Raw genomic sequence first — 16,213 nt, 5'->3', positions numbered from 1 at the left:
TGGCGGTTCAAACCCACAAGCCACTCCTCGGAAGGAAGGTTGGGCAATCCTACTTCCGTAGTGATACTGCCTTGGAAACCCAAGGAGGGGTCCCTGTGAGTCGGGCCGACTCGACGGTACATAACAACAACAACAACAACAACAGGCCTATCTCATACCTACTGAGTCAGAATTGTCAGAGAAGGGGCCCAAGAATCTGCAATTTAAACAAGCTCTCCAAGTTCTTTTCATACGCAGGTAAATTTGGCAAACACTGCACTAAAATGTTTACAGTGGTTATTTTAGCAGTAGATTATGGATGATACTTCTCACAAAATTTCAGTTTCCCAAGTTACTTGCAAATGAACATTTCTTTCTTTTTAATTAGAACAGAAATGTTAATTTTAAAAAAGAAAATTTGGAAGTGAACTTCAGCTAAATATTCTCTTTCACTGTACACTTACTTAAAATGCTCATTGGTTTTCTCTGTCCTTTAGTGAACACACATTACCCACTTGAGTTAATTCCTCATCAGATGGGTCTGCTAAAATTAAATGTTTTTTATCATTTAATTCACCAAGTGAATTTAGATTAAATTCCGATTAAATGATTTATTCTGCTTATCAAACCTTCTTGAGCACATGATATAGAACTAATAAATAGCACTTAGAGTAATTAGACAGTAATTTTTTTACAGAAGTTAAGTACCTTTGACTTATTTCTCGTGCATCTTAGTAGGGTTATCAAAGACTGGCAAGTTGAAATAATAATGACAGAACCATCAGTTCTTTGCCTAACAGAGCTACAAGAATATTTGAAATTAATCTGTGCATACATTTCATTAATCCCAATTGATTTGTGCTTTATTATTACATTGTATTCACAATTTTAGTTCTTCTTAAACATTACAACTTCTGCTTTTCATGCTGAAAAGGCTGGGTGACATGAAGAAAATGGCAGATATTGATATTTGTAATCAGTATTAACTACTGTATAATTCACAAGCCAATCCTTAACAACAATGACTTTATTAAGCCAAATGAGATGTGTAATCTAAGATGCTTAGGGACAGAAAGCTTCCTTAATTATGCCACTCTGTCCTTTGTGATTCTGATTGCTTTATTCTTTATTTCTTGACAGCTTCATTAACTCTCAAAAGAAGTAATAAAATTCTAGTTTCTGGAATGTGTTAGGTGTTCTTGTTCTTTTTCACTTTGAACCCCCAGTATCAGTCTCAAAATACCATATACTCATTGTTGTGACTGCCATCCAGTCGATTCTGACTTATATTAGATTTCCCTACTCAACTGTTTATGTATTTATAGTTCATGGTAAAATAGAGGGCATTATAAACCCACTCCAAGGTCTGCCAATTATCTTGAGAGAGATTAGGTAAATGTCTCAGGAGTTCTTTGTAAAGAACTACATAAAGAACTAAAATAGAATAAATTAGTACAACCTTTCTGGAGGACAGTGTGGCAATACATATTAAAGAACTTAAAATTGCATATACTTTATGCTTTAACAGTTTTGCTTCTAGGACTTTACCCTGAGGAAATAATAATTGATACACAAAGACTGTTCTACAAGCATTTTCATAATCATGAAAAATTAGAAACAACCTGACCCCAGTAGGTTTCCAAGGCTGCAAATCTTTATGGAAGTACATTTACTCATCTTCTTCCTGTGGAGCAGCTGGTGGGTTTGAACCACCAACCTTCTGGTTAGCAGCCAAATGCCTTTTCTCCTGTGCCCCACCCACTGCCATCAAGTTGGATCCGACTCATAGCCACCCCTCCTTGGGTTTCTGAGGCATTATCACTACAGAATTAGATTGCCCAATCTTCCTTTCATGGAGTGGCTGGTGGGTTTGAACTGCGAGCCTTCTGGTTAGTAGTCAAATGCCTTAGGCACTATGCCACCAGAGCTCACCTACTACACCACCAGAGAGATAACAAGTATACTTACTTTGACTTTACTGAAAATAGGTTGGGAGTTCTGGTGGCATAGTGCCTAAGGTATTTAACTGTTAACTAGAAGGCTGGTGGTTCAAACCCACTACCAGTGCCTCAGAAGGAAGATTGGGCAATCTACTTCTATAGTGATAACAGCCTCAGAAACCCAAGGAGGGGTGGCTATGAGTTGGATCCGACTCAACAGCAGTGAGAGAAATAGGTTAAAAAGATAGATCTGGGTTGCAACGCAGATGAATTTGCTCCTCTAGATAAGTAGAGATATACATCACAATTTATGACTGAGTTTTTTTTCAGAGCCATTGACTCTAGTTTAATTATTTTGTACTGCCAACTACAGATCATAGGCTATGGAACATACACAATAGATTCTTATATGTAGATTTCCCAACCGAGGCACATAGATAATTTTTAGGTAAAAATTATGTGGCCTCAGATATTCATTTATTCAGCAAATATTTATTGAGTTATGGCTATGTTGGATAATATGCAATATTAATTTTCTTTCATTTTTAACTTGGAAGGCAGCTCTACCTTAATGTTTTAAATGTCAGGAACACAGTCACTTATCCAAGTGTAAATTCTACAGAGAAGTAAAGATGATAATTTCATATTGAACACTTAAGCAGTCTTTTCTTAAGTAAGCAATCTTTTCCTGTTGTGTGCCTGTTTGACAAATCTAACACATATGCTAATTTACTTTAGCTAGCTGACAAACCAGGGAAACTGATTTGGACCAATTTAAAAAATATTTCACTGGTTCTTTGTGAATTGCCACACCAAAGGACAATAACAAGAACTGTCTTATTAAACTAACACCAAGGTGATATATTAACATATCTAAGCAAATAAAAATGCCCTATCCTTGATTCAACTGTTTAAGTATTTATAGTCAGTGGTAAAATAGAGGGCATTATAAATCCACTCCAAGGTCTGCCAATTATCTTGAGAGAGATCAGGTAAATATCTCAGGAGTTCTTTGTAAAGAACTAGATAAAGAACTAAAATAGAATAAATTAGTACAACCTTTCTGGAGGACAGTATGAGAATACATATTAAAGAACTTAAAATTGCATATACTTTATGCTTTAACTTGAAAGTTTTGCTTCTAGAAGTTTACCCTGAGGAAGTAATAATGGATACACAAAGACTGTTCTACAAGGATTTTCATAATCATGAAAAATTAGAAACAATCTAAATATCCAACCATTTGAGATTGGTTGAATAAATTATACTTCATCTCTATGATAGATGAACTGTATTATCAAGCCATTAAAATGAGATTGACGAGAAGTATTTCTAATGTTTCTAATGTATCTGTGTTGTTCATGTGTGCTATGCACTCTCACCAGTCACCAGTGATCTCCTTTATTCACAGAAATGGGGCCAAAGAGAGGACATATAAAGATGTGTTCAGTTCCTTCAGAGAATGAAAAGGATATATATCCATTAGCCATCAAAGGAACATAGTCCAAGGATCAGGATGCTTCAGTGCCAGGATACAAGGGTCAACAAGGAAGAGAGTTGAGTAACTCAACCTTAATGTCCATTTCATAGAGTTCCAATAAAATGGTGTCAGTGCTGTGCTATTGAAGAGATTGAGGGGTCATCGGATGCATGGTGTGGAGGCAGAGTGGGTTGAGGTTGTCTATTCTGTTCATGTGTTCAATATTAAAAAGAAGCGGGGAGCCTCTAAGACCTGAAGGGTAGATAGGATTTTTTATTTTCTTCTTAAAAATAAGGGAAGCTGAGCATAGTTAAAGGCAAAGGAAGAAGATAATAATCAATAATGGCTAATATCTATTGTTGTTGTTGTTGTTGTTATTATATGCTGTTGAGTCGGACCCGACTCATAGAGAACCCTCCGTGGGTTGCCGAGGCAGTATCACTACAGAAGTAGATTGCCCAACCTTCCTTCCAAGGAGTGGCTGAAGGCTTTGAACCACCAGCCTTCTGGTTAGCAGTCAAGTGCCGTAGGCACTATGCTACCAGAACTTCCAATATATCTATAGAGCTTGTTATATGCCAAACGTCATCTGAGCACTTTATACTTATGATCATATTTAATGTTAAAACAACCCTAGATATAACTACTTCTTGTCTGTTCTGGATACCTCTGTGCTGCTCTAATAGAAAATAGCACAAATGGGATGGCTTGCACAACCAGGAGTTTATTTTCTTACAGTTTGGAGGCTTTAAGTCTGAGTTCAAAGTGCTGGGCTCTACGGGCTGGGTAAAAGCCCCTCAACCTTGGGCTTCAGCTCTGCCTCCTGCTCCTGGCCCATTGGAGCTAGAGGCTTTTCTTCACCCAGACAGATGCTAACTGTTGAGACTGACAAGCCCAAGGTTAACAAGTAAAAAGGCACAGTCCCAATGTTACCAAATCACATAGCAGGCCATTAATTCAAGTCCATTGTAAGTCCCAAGGTCGGCAGAGCATGGCAGGCTGCTAAACATGACATGGCTACATGCAGGGTTCAAGCGTGCCATAACTAGAGACTGTTCCCCAAGGCTTCTCCTTATATACAGGAAGCAGACCACATACATAAGGCAGCTACTCAGCTGCTTACAGTAGATTCCACCATGGAGTTGATTACCTGTCTCATCATGGGGAATACTACATCCAGCTGCCACTCAACAAGGCCCAGCCAAGTTAACACACAAACTAAACTACCACATTGTCTAATTTGGAAATGAGGCCACTGATAGCATTTAAGTAATGTGTTTAAGTGTCACAAAGTGAGTAAATGTTAGAACCAGGATTTGGATTTTGTCTCAACCTAACCACTATGCTCAGGAATAAGAGGAAAATCAGTACTGCAAGAGCTAAAGGGGTGATTTGGTAGAACAAACATCCTTGGCTCCCATGAAGTTGCAGCCTCAATTTAGAAATCTCACAAGTAAGTTACCATGTCTAACGCGTACTGTGCAGCATGTTACACTCATGGTTGATACAGTTGATTCAACCAAGAGAGGAGTAGTTTGTGTTGCATATGTTTGATGACAGAACTGCCTTCCTGTGGGGCTGGTTCATTCTGAGCTCTCTGGACCTTCCCTTTTGTTATCTATAATACAGATTCTGAAGTGTCTGGGAGTCACTTTATGCTCTGGATGCCCTGGAGCTATCTGGTGCTAACACACACTCCAGAATGAAACCACATCTCTCCTTCTCTGTCTATCACATAATACCCATAAGTAAAAGCTCATGGAACATTTTGAGGACTCAGCAAAGGGTGCCTAGTTGCCACGCTGCAGTAATTTACACTCCTTTAGTCTACTCCCACATGATAGACACTCACTGATTTACCATCCACTCACTTTATTTGTTCATCAGATACTGATGATGTGCTTACTATGTTACAAGCCTGTTCTAAGTGCTGAAGATGTCAAGGTTAAAAGACAGGGGTGGTGGTAATTGAAGAGAAGGCAGAGTCATGGAAGAATTTAATTTTCTTAAGGATGAGAAACATCTGAGACTTTTGTTGACTGAGAGTAAGTGATGAAGAGATAAAAAGATATTACTGAGGCAAACACAAGAAGAAGTTTGAAAAGGGTGAAATATTGTGACACCAAATAGCTCTGCTATTAATAGGGAGAAAGAAGGGAACCTGTGGGAATTCACCATGAGTGGCAGCCATTTTCTCTGTGGAGAATACTGGTCTGGGAGTTTATTGCCAAACTTGAGGAACATATTGGAAGTTTGGAACAGCTTCCTGGTGGTGCCTAAGGGCCAGGGAGGAGATGGTTATGCGTGATCGTGGGCCTAGTTGATGGGACTCTATCAGGGATGTTGTTGTTAGGTATTGAGTTGATTCTGACTCATAGTTGATGCTGTGTACAACAGAACAGAACACTGCTGGGTCCTGCACCAGCCTCAGTTTTTACTCCACCTCAGCCTATTGTTGCAGCCACTGGGTCAGTCCATCTCATTGAGGGCCTTCCCTTTTTTTTTCTTTTTTGATGACCCTCCACTTAACCAAGCGTGATACCCTTCTCCAGGGAATAGTCCCTTCTGACATGACCAAAGTAGGTGAGATGAAGTCTGGCCATTCTCGCTTCCAAGGAGCATTCCAGCTGAACTTCTTCCACAACAGATTTGTTAGTTGGGAGCCTTGGATTTGTAATAAACCAGTTAACACATTTTGCAGGTTTTCTCACTAATACTTAAGCCTTAAAATACCCACAAACCCCAGGAAAAGCCTCTCTTTTGAGTGATCTTCCCTACTTTTTCTAACTGGAAGGATCCAGTGATGTAGATACAGATTCTATATCTCCTGATACAGAAGGGGTAGAGCATTTATTCATATGTTTCACTAGTCTGTGATGGAGATTGGCCATTCTTTATGGCTGTTCAACATCTGAACCTCTACAAAAGCCCATTTCCACTACTGCAGATAGAAATGTAGGCACTCCCTTCCCAAGTTGTCTATAGGAGTGAAAAAAAGAAGAAAAAAAAAAAAAATCCTTGGGCCTGAGCCTATGCATCCTAGGTGTGAAATTATTCCTAACTGACTTGAGAGGGTACAGAAGATATAGTCATGGACCCTGCTTGTGACCTGCTTGCTAGTGAGGCAAATTGGGTGTTCTGGTTACCTAGTACCACTCTGACAAGAATATACCACAAATGGGATGGCCTTAACAAACAGAAATTTATTTTCTTACAGTTCAGAAGGCTAGAAGTCTAACTTCCAAGTGCCAGGCTCTAGGGGCTGTGCGAAAGCCCCTTGACCTTGGGCTTCAGCTCTCCCTCTTGCTCCCAGCCCACTGGAGCTAGAGGCATCTCTACACTCAGACAGCTACTGGCTGCTGAGGCTAACAAGCCCAAGGTCAACAAATAAAATGGCACAGTCCTGGTGTTACCAAACCACATGGCAGGCCATTAATTCAAGTCCATTGTAAGTCCCGGGGTCGGCAGAGCATAGCAGGCTGCTGAACAACAACATGGCTACATGCAGGGTAGAGATCATTCCCCACAGCTTCTCCTTGTATACAGGAAGCAGACCACATCCCAAAGGCAGTTACTCAGCTGCATGGAGTTGATTGCCAGTCTCATCATGGGGAACAACTACCACCAGCTGCCCAGCCACTCAACCAGGCCCAGCCAAATTGACATACAAATTTAACTACCACACTGGGTGCTTTCCTTATAGTGCAGCCTCAGTGTGAGTCATCGTCCCAAAAGGGGAGGATGTTAAAGTATTTGGTCCAGTCAGAAATCCTATTCCCTCCACAGTGTCAGTAACTTTAGGTTTTGGGCACAGATTTCTCCTAGTTTGTGGCTACTTTGTACCAGTCAGGACTCTTGCTTATAAGTAATTGAAATGAGCTCTAATTTAAGCAGAAAAAGTTATCAAAAGGATGTTAGGAAGCTCACAGACTCTCCTGAAGTGTTGGACAAACAGACCTGGATACTAGGTGTCCAGCAGCAGTGCCCCAAATGCCACTGCAGAACCAGTCTGGAGAGAGTATGGTACGGTTGCTGCCCTGTGTACAGAGCTACTTCTGGTACCATTGGCTGGCAGTGGTCACCAGAAACTCCTGCCATAACCTCTGCCTCTGTTACCTCTGGCACCGGCATTGGCTCTCCCAGCCACCCCAGAATGGATTCTTCTTGGCCTGGCTTCTTTGGATGGCTAGCTTCCCGTTCAGAGTCTAGCGTGAGGGATCTGATTGGCAGGATCTAGCTCTTGTGTCAAGCTTTATGGGAAACTTGGAAAGGGAGTATTTATATTTATATCTGTTGTGGAAATGGGCTCTTGTAGGAGTTCAGTTGTTAGCAGCCACAAGGAATGGTCGATGTCATAGCAGTGCCAGTGAAACATGTGAATAGATGCTCCACCCCTCCTGAATCATGAGGAAGTCCTAGGTCACTGGATCCTGGATTTCTCCATAGTTTCTCTATAGCAAGGAGCCCTGGTGGCACAGTGGTTAAGCACTTGGTTGATAACCAAAAGGTCAGTGGTTTGAATGCACCAGCCACTCCATGGGAAAAAGGCGTGGCACTGGCAGTCTGCTTCTTTGGAAACCCTATGTTGCAGTTCTGTGCTGTCTTATAGGGTTACTGTGTCAAAATTGACTCACTGGCAACAGATTTGTTTGCGTGTGTGTATGTTTTCTTTTTAGCAGCCTACTTTAATTTTTCCTTTGAGTTTTCAGCATTTCGCTTTTCAGGATCAGAAATAACTTTTGTTAGCAGTCAAGAAAGAAACAATAACAAGTACTGGGTTATTAGCAAAAATCAAAATATGAGGATTGGGATCTGGAGTGGAGAAATAATGCTTAGACAAGAAGCAGGGTCAGTCAGTCCTCCCTGAGTTGATGCTGGGAACTTGGCAGGTCAGGAGTACACAGGGTAGGAAAACTTAAAAGTATAATGGAGATGGCAGAGATTCCTTGAGTGGCACAAATGGTTAAGTGCTTGGCTTTTAACCAGAAGGCTGGAGAGTTGAGTCCCCATATGTACCTTAGAAGCAAGGCCTGGAAGTCTACTTCTAAAACATCAGCTTCTGGAAACCCTAAGGAGCTCAGTGCTACTCTAACAGACATAGAGCTGCCATTAATCAGAGTGGACTGGATGGCAGCTGGTTAGAAATGATAGGAATGGAGGGGGTGGGAGTCACTGGGAGAAGAGTGGGAAGGCTACACTTCAAGTTGTCCTCACTCTCATCTGACTTGGGCATTTCTAGGAAAGTAACACTGGTTTTTCTCTAAGTTACTCTATTTTATGTTTAATTTATAGCAAGCAATTATAAATGTGTTATATTTGTAAAGCTCTTAGAGCAGTGTCTGGCATGTTGCAAGTACTATATAACCATTTATTAAATAAATAGAAATAAAGCAATATGTTGTTAATGAACCTCCACAGCATATGTTGTGATTCCACTTGGACTCAGATTTAGCCAGTCACATACCAGGTTTAAGTGGTCACCAGGGATGGGTGGGAAGGAGGAGAAAAAGAGGGAGCCGTTGTTTAAGGGACACTAAGCTGCTGTTAAGGGTGATGGAAAAATTTGGAAACAGATAATGGTGATGGTTAAACAATATGATGAACATAATTAATATTACTGAATTGTACATATGAAGAATGCTAAAATAGCAAATGTTTGTTAAAAATATATTTACCACAATTATAAAAATACTGGGTGTGTTCATGTACCTTTTGACCTTGCTCTTCTTCATACAGCATCATCTTAAAAAAAAAAACAAAACAAAAAAGCCATTGCCATCAAGTCAATTTCGACTCATAGTGACCCCATAGGACAGAGTAGAACTGCCCTATAGAGGTTCCAAGGCTGGAATCTTTACAGAAGCAGACTGTCACATCTTTCTCCTATGGAGTGGCTGGTGAATTTGAACCATTGACCTTTCAGAAGTTAGCAGACAGCCCCTTCCCCCCCACAAAAAAAGCCAGGCAGTTAACATTTATTAGTTGCTTTCATTTCCCAGCACTGTCTATAGTACAGCAATTCAGCCCTTCCGCTCCCTCTTCAGGGTGGCTGATATTCCCTGATTGCGAGGCCCTCTGCTTTACCCAGGCCTGGATCCAGTCATTCCACTCTTTTTTGTTTGATGGTTTTCAGAAGGTTAAGAGAAGTTTTTTTTATATAGTTGCACTTAGTAGAGGGTTGGTCCAATTTACCTTCTGTCCTGATGAGGTATGGGAATTCTAGTCTATGTGCTTTATGTAGTTTAACTCCTAGAATCCTCATGAGAACCTCAAAAGGTTTTCTCAGTTTGACAGATGAGGAAAATGAGGCCCAGAGAGTTTAGGTTCCCTGCCAAGGGTCCTAGAGCAGATCAGTAATGGAACTTGAATGTGAACCCAAGCAGTCTGGTTCCAGAGCTTTTTTTCTTAATTAATCCCAGTGTCCACCCACTTACTTTCTTTCATAAGGGCAGTAAAACTGCTTCCTCGTCAAATGCCCTCTTTTAAAAGATCAGATAAGTCTCTACCTGAATATGGTTCTCTTACAACTTAGGCAAAAGCCTGCCCAGAGAGGATATCAATAACTATTTTCTGGAGTCCTTGGATGGTTCAGATGGTAAACACACTTAGCTGTTAACCAGAAGGTTGGAGGTTTGAGTCCACCCAGAGATGCCTCAGAAGAAAACCTGGTGGTCTGCTTCCATAACATCAGCCCTTAAAAACCCAGTGGAGCACTGTTCTACTCTGACACACTTAGGGTTTACAGTCTGTCAGAGTCAACTCAGTAGCAACAGGGTTTTTTAAAGTGTTTTCTACATATTTTTAAATGGCCATATAACATGTAAATGCCATTGTCATTGATTTTACCAATTAATTTGTTCCTAATTTCTATAGATTTAGATGTTTATATCTTCATGAATGTATAACACTTGAGGGAGAAAAATTCTTTGAAATGTGCCAAAATTATGTGTTGTTTCATTGAATTTAGTCAAGCCATGCAGAGATGATCCAATAATTGAACCATTTGAAGGTCTAGAGTAGAAATAAAAAATTTCAATCTAGAATATTAGTTTTAAGCTTTGATTAACTCTGATGTGGTAGTAAGGTTGTTGTCAACGTGGCTGGGCAGCTGGATGTAGTTACTCTCCGTGGTGAGATGGGCAGTCAGTTCCATGGTAGAATCTACTGGAGCAGCTGAGTAGCTGCCTTAGGGATGTGGTCTGCTTCCCGTATACAAGAAGCAGCTTTGAGGAAGGTCTCCAGCTTTCTGGCATGCTTCAACTCTGCATGTAGCCGAGTCGTCGTTCAGCAGCCTGCCACGCTCTGCCGATCTTGGGACTTCTTCTGGGCTTGAAATAGTGGCCTGCCGTGTTGTTTAGTAACATTAGGACTGTGCCTTTTTACTTGTCAACCTTGGGTTTGGTAGCCTCAGGAGCTAGCAATTGCCTGAGTAAAGAAAAGCCTCTAGTTTCAGTGGGCAGGGAGCAGGAGGCAGAGCTGAAGCCCAAGGTTGAGGGGCTTTCACCCAGCCCCTAGAGCTTGGCACTTTGAACTTGTACTTAAAACCTCCAGACTATAAGAGAATCAACTCCTGTTTGTTCAAGCCATCCCACTTGTGGTATATTACTGTCAGAACAGCATGAGGTAACCAAAACATCTGGTAAGTGCATCAGTGAATGGGTCTCAAAAAGCTTCGTTTGTGTACAAAACCTCTTAGCCAAAAAATCCCTGGATTCTGCCCAAGCAGAGACCTAAAATGGCTGAAAACCCAAGGGTCAACCAAAGGGCTTTCAGAGTGCTAAGGGAAGCCAAGTATGCTCCATAGTATTCTATCTGAGAAATGAAAATTCCAAGAGTGACCGATAACAAGAGCAGCTTCATTCTGTTCCATTTTGAGTTGATGCATCTCCTCATTAGGTCCAAACTGGTTTGATTTTATAATTTTTTTTTTCCTAAAGAAAGCTCTTGTCTGTTCTGCCTTTGAGAAGACTGAAGATCTAACATATATCCTGATTTCTTTTGACAGAGAAAAAGACAAGCTTATGAATCTAATCTCATCTGTGATGGCCTGCAACTAGAGGCAACAAGATCGGTAAGTATTGGCCCTTTTGAGCTCTTGGCTGATCCTTGCTCTTTGGAACCTGCTTGATCACTTCGAATGCTGGATGGCATTTAAAACATGCAACTCGACCCCACCTGAGTCCTAACACTGGGAGAGGAATCTATGAAAATCTGCATTATAGAATATATATTTGTTTCTGATTGAAGCCAGCAGACCTTTTTTAATAGCCAAAGAATGTAATAATAAGTATATGTCTAAATGATTATGCTTTCTTCCCTTAGAAACCTTTTTAATGTATGCAATTCATACAGTTATGTTTTTAAAAATATGAAATATAAAAAAATAAAAATCATCTGTATCATAATTTTCTAGAAATAACCTCTAGTAGTTCTTTTCAACTTTTTTTCCCTCAAATAACATACATTTTTTCCTTTCAAAAAGTAGAATTATTTTTCACAGTTTGATCATTTGCTTTTTTACATTGCTATGTGGTAAACACATTTTTATATCAATAAATACCATTCTTCGACATAACATGCGGTCATGTTGTACATGTACATATGCATGTACATGTACAATAAGTTAAGCAGTCTTTTTTTAGGTTTACAAAATTTTAAAATATTTATTACAATAAACAGAAGGAATATCTTAGTGATTTTATTCTAACTGGAATTAACATTCCAGATTGAATATTTTAGTAACCAATTTGGGTGCAAGCTAACAAATTTGGTTTTCTTCAATTAAAATATTAAACCCAAAACTAAAGCAAACTCACTGCCGTCAAGTCGATTCAACTCATAGAGATCCCTCCTTGGGTTTCCAAGGCAGTATCTGTACGTAAGTAGATTGCCCAATCTTCCTTCCAAGGAGTGGCTGGTGGGTTTGAACTGCCAGCCTCTGGTTAGCAGTCAGATGTCTTAGGCGGTATGCCACCAGAGCTTCCTACTTAAATTATTAGTTAAAATATTAGTAGTTTATAAAAGAACTGTGATAAGGATTTAAATTTCCCAGTAACTCAAACTAAGAAATTATCTCTAAGATAAAAACATGATGGTTTGCAAATCTATTATATTTTCACTTCTATGGTGTTGTATATGTTTGTGAGTGTATATTTTTTCCTTTTTTATAACTACCCACAACATAAGAAAAATCTGTGTGTTTAAAAACTGTAGTGAAAATGCTTGGTTTGGTTTTCTGGTCTGTTTCTGTTCTTCCAATATAGGTTTTGGATGACAGGCTTGTATTTGTAAAAGTACATGCACCTTGGGAGGTGTTATGCACGTATGCTGAGATAATGCACATCAAATTGCCTCTGAAACCTAATGATCTGAAAACTCGGTTCTCAGCCTTCGATAGTTTCAACTGGTTTACCAGAATCCTCAGAGTGGATGAAACTCTCATTAAGCCAGAACAAGAGTTTTTCACTGCCCCATTTGAGAAGGACCGGATGAATGATTTTTATATTCATGATAGAGATGCCTTCTTCAATCCGGCCACCAGAAGCCGCATTGTAAGTCTAAACCCAAATTAGTTGCTATCTTGGGGTGATTTGGAAACTGCCGTTGAATAATTAGTGGTTTTATTTGGTTGGTTTATTTTTGTTTCTAAAAACTGCAAAAAGAAAAAAAAAAGTATGTTTGCAGATTATTGTTAGACCAGTAAATAATGAATGGTTATAATTACACTATACAAACCATACACTCTATTTTGCAATCTCTTTAGGTTTACTTCATCCTCTCTCGGATCAAGTATCAAGTAAGGGACAATGTAAACAAGTTTGGAATTAACAAACTTGTAAGTTCTGGCATCTACAAGGCAGCTTTCCCTCTCCATGATGTAAGTTGAATGGAAAAATGAAATACAGTGCCAAGTATATATTCTGATATTGACAGAAGTGAAGAGCTAACCTCCTTGACCTTGAGTTTCAGAATTGACTTGGTGACAGTGGGTTTGGTTTTTGTTTTGTACATAAAGTCACCATGAATCAGAGCCAACTCAACAGCAACTAACAAAAACAATAACAAAATATTAGCTGTTTGCGTAATTACTGACAGATGTTATTATCAAAAAAAAAGTATCAGTTCTTTGTGTGCAAAATACATGTTAGAACTTCTCATTTATCATTTTAACATAGACTTTTTCCTCCTGAAATAACAATTTTCAAACTACTATCTAGACTATCCCAGGGATTTTTAAAGACATCTGTCAGGGTTCTTGTCACAATGGACAGACAGCAAATCCTTGACGTTTTTTAAGGGCTACATTCTGAGAATTTAACAAGTTCTCAAATTTAGAAATACCTCTCTAGCCCATAACATCTCCCATAAAATGAAGTTTTAAGTGTGACCCACTCAGACCCTTAATGATTCCATAAATGCAGGAATATTATATCCAAAACAATTTGAAGAAATTCTGTCATGGAGATAAACATTATATCATCTTGTATTCTTTCGTTACATTTATTATCAATTGTACCTGAATCTAAAAGACCAAAGACTGAGATTGATAATTGTTCCTGCATAGTACATGTGGCTGTGGTTTAAAACATTATTTAAATGTACTGTGTAAGATAAAATACAATTAGGGAAGAAGCAGAATAATTCTGGTTAAAGTAGCTCAGCAAGCTCCTTCAGGAAATTTCTCGATATACGTGGTGAGGTACGGAACCAGGAAGCTAGGTGGGGAAGAAGATGCTGAGCTTCCTGGCTGTGACACCCAGTGTAGCAGTCCAGCCTGATAGTCTGTGTGTTTTAAATTTGTGCCTCAGCAAAATTACTGATTTACTTTATGACATGAACTTAGAGGGCATTTGCTTGGAGTTATCATGAATATTAATCTGGTCATGATTCTGTAGTATTTGGTTGGTTCTGCCTGTATCCAAGCCTTTTCCACTAACACTTCCTTATAATTATAGTGGTCCTCTGTCTGGGTAGGGAATGATCCTGTGTGGTATTTAGAGGTAGGTGGAGCTCAGGGGCCATTCTAAGGCTTGTTGTTTGCTGCTATCAAGTCAATTTTCAACTCATAGCAACCCCATGTGATGGAGTTAAACTGCCCCATAGGATTTTCTAGACTGTGATCATTATAAGAGTGGATATCACCAGATCTTTCTTCCACATAGTAGCTGGTGGATTTGAACTGCCAGCCTTTTAGTTAGCCAAGTGCTTAACCATTGAACTACCAGGACTCTTCATTCTGAGACTTGGCTAGGTGGTAATCTGGTTGTAGCACAAGAAGAAAGAAAGATGAATTAACATGAAGAAAAGAGTGACTGAATTTAAGCAGAGGTTGAACCACCAGCCTTCTGGTTAGCAGTCAAATGTCTTAGGCACTATGCCACCAGAGCTCCCTAAGCAGAGGCAGGAGGTTTTAATTGTTTCTTGAATAAGTTAAATATATAACATGATATTGTACTTCTCTGTTTATTGTCTACATGTTATCACAAATAACTGCTGAATTTTGGGGGACAGAGGCCTGGGTTTAGAATTGACTCTGTCACTAACCAGCCAAGCCCTGGTTCCCCAGTGTGTCCAAGAAAGGGGCAGGACTTGCATGTGTCCCTCCATCAAGATGACTTTGGCACTTAGGTAGCTCTGTGTTTCATTGCATAGGACTGTCCCACTTGTTGTAGGGGATTCACCATCTTTTGTGCACCCACCCAAGTACCTGCAGTGCTCCCTAGGATTATAATAGCCAACCACTCCTCGCCCCACATTTGCACACAGCCTCAATGTGGGTAGTAGTACCCCTGGTTCAGAATCACAAAATCAAATGATGCTTTCATCCCTTCCACGTAATGAGGGCCCCTTAGTGACAAATGACTGTGAAATATTACTACCAAAGAGTACCAAATTAAACACAATTTTAATCCACGGAGTTGTGAAAGCAGGAGTATTTTGTTGCTCACCTCTTTTCCTTCTGCTTCTCAGTGCAAATTCCGCCACCGGTCAGAGGATCCCAGCTGCCCTAGTGAACGATACCTTCTGTATAGGGAATGGGCTCATCCTCGAAGCATATACAAAAAGCAGCCTTTGGACCTTATCAGGTGAGTTGCTGTAGATAGCACTCCAGTGGGAAGCCGAGGAGAACATCCTGACGTGCACATGTTTGGGGAGCTACTGAGGATTCGAACCACCTAGTCTCAGCCTACCCAGGCAGGTGCTCAGAATGTCCAGAGACTCCACAGGTTTGGGCAAGCACTGCTGGGCTACAGGCACGTCCCTGTACGTCCTCCAGGTGTAAGGAAGCTTCAGGGCACTTATTTCTGAGAAATAATGGATCAGAATGTGGCCCTGAGAGGCTGTCTCCAAGACATGGTACCACTTAAGCAAGCATGATCTCCAAACCTTCCCAGGAAGCTTCTGAAGGGTCGAGAAGAAATAAGGAAAGAATCTGTTTAGTACCAACCTGCATGCTGGCACTTTGTGTAAAGTTAATCCGTTAGTCTTGTTATTTTTACTTGTATAGTTTTATAAGAAGGATATAACCTTTGGTTATCTCTTAATTTTAAGAGAGTTTATATAATCCTTTTATAATAGAGTTGTTAAGCATTAAAACAGTGCTATCTTTGTATCATTGAGTTATTCAGTAGAATAAACGTCCTATGACATACATGGTTTATATCTTTTTTTTTTTATTAGGATTTGGGTGAAGATTTACAGAGTAAATTCACTTTTCATACAGCAGTTCACATACACTTTGTCTCATGTCATTGACCAAAATTTACAATGCAGCAGCTCCCCTCCCACTTCCTCCCCATAGTTACCTCCTCCC

The 16,213-nt window shown here is 39.9% G+C and overlaps 1 protein-coding gene across 1 annotated transcript in view; it reads left to right on the top strand.

The window, feature by feature from the left end:
- Positions 1–16,213, top strand: part of ANO6 (anoctamin 6) — a 131,333-nt gene that overhangs the window by 29,309 nt on the left and 85,811 nt on the right. Inside the window, exons 2-5 of the mRNA XM_007937913.2 lie at positions 11,405–11,470; positions 12,663–12,950; positions 13,163–13,276; positions 15,370–15,485. Of these exons, the coding sequence (XP_007936104.1) occupies positions 12,735–12,950; positions 13,163–13,276; positions 15,370–15,485 (446 nt within the window). The 5' untranslated portion in view covers positions 11,405–11,470; positions 12,663–12,734. The remainder of the gene's footprint in view (positions 1–11,404; positions 11,471–12,662; positions 12,951–13,162; positions 13,277–15,369; positions 15,486–16,213) is intronic.

The sequence above is a fragment of the Orycteropus afer genome, unplaced genomic scaffold, assembly GCF_000298275.1.
Source record: "Orycteropus afer afer isolate SDZICR_OR568_19922 unplaced genomic scaffold, OryAfe1.0 scaffold00045, whole genome shotgun sequence".
Taxonomy (NCBI): Eukaryota; Metazoa; Chordata; class Mammalia; order Tubulidentata; family Orycteropodidae; genus Orycteropus; species Orycteropus afer.
The sequence above is the reverse complement of the archived record's forward strand: the minus strand, read 5'-3'. Positions and strand labels throughout refer to the sequence as shown.